Raw genomic sequence first — 9889 nt, forward strand, 5'->3', positions numbered from 1 at the left:
CTGTTCTGGTAATCTAAATTCAGTAGATGCTCTGTTATCGCCCATGGTAGATTTTACTTGTGAGGCCGGAGGCCATTTGGTATGACTTGTTGAATTATGAAAGCATGCTGCTGGTTGGGATATTTTTATTTTATGTATGTTGCAGGTTGAAATTTTTGTTGGGTTTGCTTAAATTACAAAGGAGACTTTGCCAAAATTTCGGTAGAAAGTCTCGGTTTCTTAGTAAGTGGGCCCGACATCGAGAAGATGTCGGAACAAAGACGGGGTCAGCTTCGGTTTCCGGGAACTCTGGGGCGGGTCCTGTCAATTCTGGAGTTTTAATGGGTGCCCTAGCCATGCAAAGCCTTCGCGGGGTTTCCATTCTAGCTACAGAATTGCAAGTGATCTATAGAGGAGTTTTATTTGATACAACTGCTAGTTTTTTCTCTCATAGAAATTGACTCTTCTAAGGCTGTTATGATGATTAATTCAGGAGAGACTATTTGGGCTACTGTTGGCAACACTGTGGATGATGTGAGAGACTTGCTCGTGCAGTTTTCTTTGAAGGAAGTACAATTTTGACCTAGGGAGTGTAACAAAGTGACTCATGCTATTGCCCATTTTTGCTTTACATGAACAAGGTCCTTATTATTGGTTAGAAGAAGGCCCTGCATGGCTAATGAATTGTATTCTTGATGACTTTATTGTAACCAAGGTTTCTGGCTAATGAAAATCACTTCCTTTCGATAAATAAAAAAAGCCATGATCCGAAAGAGTGAGTATTCAGAGAGATCCAAAGTGGGAGAGTAATCTCCTTTTTAAAGTGAGGGAGAGTCTCTATTTTTACAATACTTCGATATGAGACTTCTTGAGATTGATTTTGGTGGCGACACACAACAACACTCCATTGGCTAGTGCAATTGCCTCTAAATACATGACACATGATTGATCTAATTGAGTTAGTTACTTGGCCAATTAGGGTACAAACATTGATAATAGACCTAAAGGGTTTGATGTCATATTTGAAGGCTTCAATTCAGCATATGCATGCTTTAAATTCCACATAAAAGCTTTAATTTTGGCGTGTAAGCTCTCAATTAGGATGCAATATCCTACATTAGCCTATATTGGCATCCACCTAGCTAATACGAAATTATTTTGTAGGATATTGCGTCTACTATAGTTACTCTAAACATTTCTTAAGAAATGACTTAGTTTTTTTATAAAACAAATTTAGTCATCAAATGAATGTCATAAAACACAACATGAAGCGAACACCCCAAAAAAAAAAAAGAAAAAAAAAAGAAAAAAGGAGGAGGATCCAGACTCAGAATGAATAACATAATATTTTGAAACTTTTTTATTTTACTTTTATAGAGAGTGAGTCGTGATGATGACCAAAAGCCACATGCGACAAAGCAATGCTTATCTTCAAGACCCAATCCCCTTCTTCCCAACTTAACAGCTCTCTAACACCGTGGCATCTCGGTACATGGTATATTCTCGGAAACATAAGAACATGCCCACTTTATCGAAATACCCCTGCCTCTCTGCCAATTTATCCATTTCACCCACCCAAACGGACACTACCAACCATGGGCAAATTCGTCATGACGAATAACACAACCGAGCACCCACGTTTCATTCTATAAAGGCTACCAGTTTAAATTCCGAAACTACCCTAGAGGTGGAGCATTGAACCACAGGAAAACGAAGGGTAAAATGATAATTTTAAGAGATGAAATTCCTGGCGGGCCCATAAATAAAAAAAGAAGGAACGTGAGTGATCCGCGCAAAGCACACAAAGGTGGCTGCAGAGAGAGAGTGTGTGTCTCTGTGTGCTTCAAGAGGTTACCGGACTTGAAATCTCCTATTCGTCGGAATTTGGGAATTCTGTTCACGTCCGGACTAGGGATTCTGCTAAAAGACTGAAAGCAGATAGAGAGACACTGGTTACTGAGTAGAAGTTCTTGTTTTTCGTCCGAATTCCGAACTTCAATTCGCCGGAATTTCGGAATTCCGATCGTTCCAGGGTAGGGTTTTCACTCCTGAACGCTCTTTCGTTGCTTTAATTAGGGTTTTTCTCTGGAGGAAAGTTGGTTCAGTTTCTGAATTTTAGGGGTTTGTCGAATCGCTCACTTGGCTTTGGCGTGCATGTGCTTATGAAGTTGAAGTTACGATCTGTCATTCTGGGATTATTGTTGTGGAGAGTTTTTTGATGTTTACGCCGCAGCGGTGGTCGGGTTGGTCTCTCACACCCAAAACTGGGGCTGAGAAGACCGGAACTGGGTCGGGCTCGAACATGAAATCCGGGGCTCCGAACTTCAACTCTGGGGATGGTGTCGTTGCGAAGGGGAAAGGTCTCTCCTTGTTTGAACCCAGGACGCCGGCTTCGGGTTCAGTGCTTGAGAATGGTGGGAATATGCAGGTGGAGTCTGGCGAGGGGGCCACCGACCGCGAAGAGTTGGCTCAGAGGGTTTCAGAGCTCGAAAATGAGGTTGGTGGAGTGTATTTTGAATCTTGTGATGTTTGGTTCTAATAGTTTCAAGTATGTGGATATTCTTTCGTTTGCTTTTTTTTTTTTTTTTTTTGGGTAATGGGGAAGGCGTTCAAGTTGTGCATAGTATCGGGCAGTGAGAAAGTATTCGAATTTATTCTTTTTCATGGCATGGGCATTTGTGATTTAGGAGAATTGTCTTGCATAGAATCAGTAACATAAATATCCTTTTGATTATGCATTTTGATTTCATCTCTATGATTTGATGGCAACCTAAAATTTTAGTCGTTTATCCATCATCTGCAGGAGAAATTCCCAAGTCAACTTCAATAGGGTTTTGCAAAACTAGTATTAAAATTAACATCTCGGAAGTGCTGCTGTGTCGTTACAGTGCTAGTTAGTAGCATTAAAAAAATAACACCACCTCCTAAGTCTCAACGGTTGGGTAGTTTGTATTATTAGTATTTCCGTAAATACCAATTGGTTTTAAGATGATTTTGGTTTCGGTAGATGCTAAGCTTAAAAGAGTAAGAAAAGGAGTTTGTTAAAATTTGAGTCAAGGTTTGGTACTATCTGATTAAATCGTAATGGAATAATCTTGATTTGTTTTGAAAATTGAATGTATACTATATTGGGAAAACATTGGGAGTAGGTTAAGGAGTATAAAGAAATAAGTAAAAACCTGTGTATTACTTTTATCATTGTGACAGTAGTCTACTTGTTCATAAATCCTCTTTCTTTTTGGTTGCCTTGTGATATCTGAGTGATGTAGATATAGAGTTTGTAGTTGTAAAGTGCTTTAGCTCATTATCCACTCTCTATGTACAGTCTTAACAATAAATTATTTGGATTGGCACAATTTGTAAGCTTCTAGTCCATATTCCTGTTTTAGATAGGCGTTTTTGTTAAAAATTATTTTTGATTGACTAACTGCTACTGTGTCCAGCTTTTTGAATACCAATACAATATGGGGCTGCTCTTGATTGAGAAAAAGGAGTGGACTTCTAGGCATGAAGAACTCAGGCAGTCATTAACAGAAGCAAAAGATGCTGTCAGAAGAGAACAAGCAGCTCATTTGATTGCAATATCTGAGATTGAAAAGCGAGAGGAGAATTTGAGGAAGGCCTTGGGGGTTGAGAAGCAGTGTGTGCATGATGTAAGATTTAACTCTCTCTCTCTCTCTCTCTCTCTCTCTCTCTCTCTCTCTCTCTCCAGACTATTTAACGGACAGCTCTCAATTTGTGGAAAGCCTTGTATAACATCCACTTTATTTGTTTCGTGTACAATTCTTGGAATTTCTACTTTGCCTTTGTCTGACTATGATCTGGCAAAGTATAAATTCCTAAAGAATTGTACAACCAAATAAAGTGGATGTTATCAATAAAGCCTTATTTGTCATTTTCTTTTGTAGTTTAAATGTTCTTGTATATGTATATATGAGTTTCCTTTTTGTGTTCTAGTGTAGTCACTCCATGTGGTTTTAAATATATGTGTTTAAACAATTTTCTTTAGTTAGATGAAAACCAGCCTTTTAATTCTTTATTTTTTGAATGTGATAAATTTTAAAGCTTTTGGTTTGTTGGTTATTGTTGGCAATCTATGTTATTAACTTGAAAGCTGATTGTGGTTGAATTTGCTAATATGTGGTACATTTCTTATGCAGCTAGAGAAAGCTTTGCATGAGATTCGTTCAGAAAATGCAGAAATTAAGTTTACTGCTGATTCAAAGTTGGCCGAGGCAAATGCTTTGGTTGCTAGCATAGAAGAGAAATCATTGGAGCTAGAGGCAAAGTCGCGTGCAGCCGATGCCAAGCTAGCTGAGGTGAGCCGGAAAAGTTCAGAGTTTGAGAGGAAATCAAAAGACTTGGAGGCTCGAGAAAGTACACTTCGAAGAGATCGGTTATCCTTCAATTCAGAGTATGATGAAGCCCCTTGATATTTTCCTTTTGTTGTTGTCTAATATGTTTGCTTTGTCAATGCATCCTCTTTTCTTCCCTTTTCGGGAGGGGTTGGTGGGAGGGTGGAATCAACTTGTTTGCAATCTATACGTCTTAAATATGAAAGCTGTTTCTTGTTTTAATGTAGCTGGTTTGACTTTTCTCAGACAGGAAGCACATGAGAATTCTTTGTCCAAGCAGAGGGAGGACTTGCTAGAATGGGAAAGGAAACTGCAAGAGGGAGAAGAGAGGCTAGCAAAGGGTCAAAGAATTCTCAACCAAAGAGAAGAGAGGGCAAATGAGAACGATAGGATTTTTAAGCAGAAAGAGAAGGACCTGGAAGATGCTCAGAAGAAGATCGATGCAACTAATGAGACATTGAAAAGGAAAGAAGATGATATAAGCAGCAGGCTAGCAAATCTGACTTTGAAAGAAAAGGCGAGTAGTGTTTTATGGGGAGCTGTTTTTGGATTTCTCATAATTCATTTGTTTAAGTTTGTTTTTTTTATGTGCAGGAATATGATACTATGAGAATAAACCTAGAGATGAAGGAAAAGGAGTTACTTGCATTGGAAGAAAAGCTCAATGCTAGAGAAAGGGTGAGGCCTATATCACTGTTGATAGAGAGACACATTGAAAGCAATTTGAACCTTATGCAATGATGCTGTATGGCGTTAAGTTAACTTACAACTAACATCTGGAAACTTGTTAGGGGTATGAATTGTCGCGTACAAGTCTATACCTGATGTAGGTTTAATTTGGTCACAAAAGTAGCTGTGTCAATGTATTTGGTATTCAAGAAGGTTTAAAACTCTTACGTCTGGGAGTTTTTTTTTTTGTTTTTTTTGTTTTTTTTTGTTTTTGTGGGGGGTGGGGAGATAAACTTTCTTTTCTTTTCTTCTTTACACCCTTCGTTTTATTCAATCTGTTTAAAGTCTATTTCCTGTTTGTTTCCCCCTTTGTGGATCTGATCTCCTTATTTTGTTAAAGAATGGCTTGGTATACAGAGTGAATTCATCATTCTATTATCATTGTCATGCTCCTGACTCTTTTCTTTTTCATGGGACCCACAGGTTGAGCTCCAGAAGATTATTGATGAACACAACGCCATTTTGGATGCAAAGAAATGCGAATTTGAGTTGGAAATTGATCAAAAGAGAAAATCCTTGGATGATGAATTGAGAAACAGGCTGGTTGATGTGGAGAAGAAGGAATCTGAAATCAATCACATGGAGGAGAAAGTTGCAAAACGGGAGCAGGCATTGGAAAAGAAAGGGGAAAAGGTCAGGGAAAAAGAGAAGGACTTTGAATCAAAAATGAAATCCTTGAAGGAAAAGGAGAAGTCCATTAAATCTGAGGAGAAGGATTTGGAAAGTGAGAAGAAACAACTAATTGCTGATAAAGAGGATTTGGTTAGGCTTTTGGCTGAAGTTGAGAAGATTAGGGCTAATAATGAAGAACAGCTACAGAAGATTAGTGAGGAGAAGGATCGACTGAAAGTAAGTGAAGAGGAGAAGTCAGAGTATCACCGGCTGCAGTCAGAGTTAAAACAGGAAATTGACAAGTACATGCAACAGAAAGAACTGCTTCTGAAGGAAGCTGAAGACTTGAAGCAGCAAAAGGAGCTTTTTGAGAGAGAGTGGGAAGAGCTGGATGACAAAAGAGCTGAGATTGAGAAAGAGCTGAAGAATGTAAATGAACAGAAGGAAGAAGTAGAAAAATGGAAACACGTTGAAGAAGAAAGGTTGAAAAGTGAAAAGGTGGTGGCTCAGGACCACATACAAAGGGAGCAAGATGATCTCAAATTGGCCAAGGAATCATTTGAAGCCCATATGGAGCATGAGAAGTCAGTATTAGCTGAGAAAGCTCAAAGTGAGGGAAGCCAAATGCTTCATGAATTGGAAACACGGAAAAGAGAACTTGAAACTGATATGCAGAATCGGTTGGAGGAGATGGAGAAACCCTTGCGTGAAAGAGAGAAGTCTTTTGCAGAAGAAAGAGAAAGAGAACTAGACAATGTTAATTACTTGAGAGAGGTAGCTAGAAGAGAAATGGAAGAAATTAAAGTTGAAAGACTTAAAATAGAAAAAGAAAGACAAGAAGCTGATGCAAATAAGGAGCATCTTGAAAGGCAACACATTGAAATAAGAAAAGACATTGATGAACTTCTTGACCTTAGCCAGAAATTGAGAGACCAACGGGAACAATTTATTAAGGAGAGAGAATCCTTTATTTCGTTTATTGAGAAATTCAAGAGTTGCACAAACTGTGGTGAAATGATCTCTGAGTTTGTGCTTTCTAATCTACGACCTTTAGCTGAAATTGAAAACGCAGAGGTTATTCCCCCATCAAGACTGGGTGATGACTATTTGAAGGGAGGTTTCAATGAAAATCTGGCTCAGAGACAAAATAATGAGATATCTCTTGGTATTGATTTGAGATCTCCAGTTTCTGGTGGTACCATCTCTTGGCTCCGTAAATGCACTTCAAAGATATTTAATCTCTCACCAGGGAAAAAGATTGAGTTTGGCTCTCCTCAAAATTTGGCAAATGAAGCACCATTCTCTGGTGAGCAAAATGTAGAAGCATCCAAAAGAGGATGTGGCATTGAAAATGAGGCTGAACTATCTTTTGGAGTTGCAAGTGATTCTTTTGATGTCCAGAGGGTTCAATCCGACAACAGAATCAGAGAGGTTGAAGCTGTTCAATATCCTTCACCCGATGAACATAGCAACATGAATAGTGAGGCTCCTGATCTTCCAGAAGATTCTCAGCCTTCTGATTTGAAGGGTGGTTGCCAAAAGCCAAGTAGGAGAGGAGGCAGGAGAGGCAGGCCTGCAGTTAAGAGAACTCGCTCTGTGAAAGCGGTTGTTAAAGATGCTAAGGCTATACTTGGGGAGGCTTTTGGAACAAATGACAGTGAGTATGCAAATGGGACTGCTGAGGATTCTGTTGATATGCATACTGAAAGCCATGGTGGTTCTAGTCTTGCTGATAAAAGATCAGCTAGAAATGGACGGAAGCGTGGCCGTGCTCAGACATCTCAAATCGCTGTGAGTGGTGGGGATGATAGTGAAGGACGTTCTGACAGTGTCATGGGTGCCCAGCGCAAGAAGAGGCGAGAAAAAGTTATTCCAGCTGAGCAAGCTCCAGGGGAAAGTCGATACAATCTACGGCGACCCAAAACGTAAGTATTTAAATTGTTATATCTTAAGTACCATTGAAAAACATTGGAATGCATTGCAGTTTCTTGAATTGAAATATCATTTGTTTTAGGTTGGAATAAAGCTACCACAATTAAGAATTATTTCTAGAGCACTGTATCAGATAATGGATGTAAAAGTTATATTTTAGCATCATGAAAGGGATAAAACTTATGATCCTGTTGCCATTCTATGGTGGTCATTCCATGAAACTAACTTGTAAGTTTACACGTTATGTGATCAGTGGAGTTACAGTTGCTGCTGCAAGTGCATCGCGTGACCTTGTCAAAGATAACGAGGAAGAGGTCGATAATGCTAGAGCTACTGAGCACTACTCTAAAGCTGCTCCTGCTACTTCAATAGGAGTTGGTAGCGAGAATGGTGGAAGCACACACTTTGTGCGGGTGAGTGTAGGCATCTTCACTAGCCCATTAAAATTTCACTAGATAGGATGTAGGGGTGTGTGTGTGGGGGTGTGAATGAGGCCTTTCTATTTGTTTTATGGATTAGAATCAATTTCTACTACACAAGTTCAATATGTTACTGAGAAGTTGGTCTGCCAGTATTTATCTTTAGGAGTGAATGATGTCTAAGAAAACATGTTAAGAGCTGCCCTGTCCTCATATGTTTTTATATCTTTCAAGAAGTCAAAAGCTGATTCTTCAAAATATTTTTCTGATGTGATTTCTCTTTTTTACTTTGTGCTCAGTGTGGGACTCTTGGAGACACTCAAGATGGTGATGCAGATGCAATAAAAAATCTGGAAGAGAATACGGCAGTTAGTGAAGAGGTGAATGGTTCAACAGAAGGGGGTCAAGAGTATGTTGATGGAGACGAGTACAGGAGTGAATCCCAGAATGGTACTCCCATTGAAGAAGATGATGACGATGAAGAGTCTGAACATCCTGGTGAAGCCTCAATAGGAAAGAAGCTATGGACCTTCTTCACAACATAATAACAAAGACTTGTTTCCAGTAGGGGTGGCTTCAGTTGGAACTTGACTGCATCAACTTCTTTAGCTTTGCTGTTAGCTTTCTAATGTGTAGTATAATTGTGCATTATCGATTTAAGTGTAGTTAGAACTATGGAAGTATTTGAGGCGGAGGGATAGGGTTTTTGTTTACCCTCACTTTTCTTTTTCTTATTTTTTTTAGGATTCAGGACAATATTGGGCTGTTTCTTATTTTTGTACGCCAATGCTAGATATTCTTATGTAGCAGCAGCAGTAGCCAGTGCATATTTTATCGCTGGACTGAGCTCCGCCATTTCTACATTGTTTGTATCAAAGTTTGTATCTCGTTCGTTCTGGGCTGATTGTTTTAACTACCTCATGTCTCTCTCTCTCTCTCTCTCTCTCTCTCTCTCTCTCTCTCTCTCTCTCACAGTTACAGTGATGATGGTATGATGGAGAAATTCAAAAGCTTGGTTTTGTTCACTCTCATCGATCTGAGTACCCAGATGCATGGCTACCCAACAGTACGCTTGTGTGATGTACCCATAGCAATCTTCAAATTCATGGTCATCCAAAGTATGAGTTTATGACGATTACTCATAGCCATGGCCTCCATTAGCTTGAGCTTCTGAATTGAGTATTTTTATGGTGAAAAAATAAGGGGTGGGAATTATGAGCTGGGCAACAAAGTATACTTGTCCACGACAAGTGAAGTGATGAAGAAATGTGAAATTAAAAAGGATTTTCTTTTTGAACAAAATAGAAATTAAAATACAATGACTGCATTTAAGTATGGATGTTTCCAATGTGAATTAATAATTTTTTTTTAATATTAATACTTAATATAAGGTGCAATCTCAACCATTTTGAACTGTTTTAATCTGAAGGTGCGTTAGTGTTTGTCCTAAGAAGAATTTGCTAATAGTATGTATGCCATCAGTAGTTGCAACAGTAGCTAACTGGATAGCATGCCTCAGACAAGACCTGTGAAGAACGCAAATTTTTTAGGCAATCCATGTGATTAGATTTAGATATAAAGGTTTTTGGTTTTGTTTTGCTTAAGCTAATTAACCAAATATTGAACGAAATAAAGGAATTTCATAATATAAATGTTCCGAGAGGATGTTGCATTTCTGTTTAATTCTTTGTTTCCCTGATCAACACAAATTTTGGCCAAGGGCAAGGTGGTGTATTGAAAATTAGAGAACTACAAAAGAGGCAAGATGTTGGATGAAATTAGGCTTTCTTCTTTCTGGTACATAACACTTCATTCTGCTTCTACAATACACAATTTATTTTCATTCCTGTTTACTTTCCACAA

At 38.7% G+C, this 9889-nt stretch overlaps 1 protein-coding gene across 2 annotated transcripts; it reads left to right on the forward strand.

Annotated features, from left to right (window-relative positions):
• Positions 1 to 1763: 1763 nt before the first annotated feature.
• LOC117620795 (protein CROWDED NUCLEI 1) lies at positions 1764 to 8942 on the forward strand. Of its 2 annotated transcripts, XM_034351019.1 has the most exons (8): positions 1764 to 2476; positions 3423 to 3632; positions 4140 to 4393; positions 4581 to 4851; positions 4929 to 5012; positions 5487 to 7600; positions 7861 to 8020; positions 8326 to 8942. In XM_034351019.1, the coding sequence occupies exons 1-8, from the start codon at positions 2198 to 2200 to the stop codon at positions 8569 to 8571; spliced, it is 3618 nt and encodes a 1205-aa protein (XP_034206910.1). In that variant the 5' UTR covers positions 1764 to 2197; the 3' UTR covers positions 8572 to 8942. The 2 variants fall into 2 exon arrangements, with proteins under 2 accessions (XP_034206910.1, XP_034206911.1); XM_034351020.1 differs by lacking the exon at positions 7861 to 8020 and having other exon boundaries at positions 8326 to 8481.
• The last annotated feature ends 947 nt before the right edge of the window (positions 8943 to 9889 follow it).

This window comes from Prunus dulcis, chromosome 3 (genome assembly GCF_902201215.1).
Source record: "Prunus dulcis chromosome 3, ALMONDv2, whole genome shotgun sequence".
NCBI classification, from domain to species: Eukaryota; Viridiplantae; Streptophyta; class Magnoliopsida; order Rosales; family Rosaceae; genus Prunus; species Prunus dulcis.

What these genes read in the sequence shown, in the direction of transcription:
- LOC117620795 (XM_034351019.1), top strand. Translation starts at nt 2,198, where the DNA reads ATGTTTACGCCGCAGCGGTGGTCGGGTTGGTCTCTCACACCCAAAACT. An exon ending in AATCTACGGCGACCCAAAAC is followed by an intron (nt 7,601 to 7,860) that starts GTAAGTATTTAA and finishes TTATGTGATCAG; the next exon opens with TGGAGTTACAGTTGCTGCTG. An exon ending in GAAGCACACACTTTGTGCGG is followed by an intron (nt 8,021 to 8,325) that starts GTGAGTGTAGGC and finishes CTTTGTGCTCAG; the next exon opens with TGTGGGACTCTTGGAGACAC.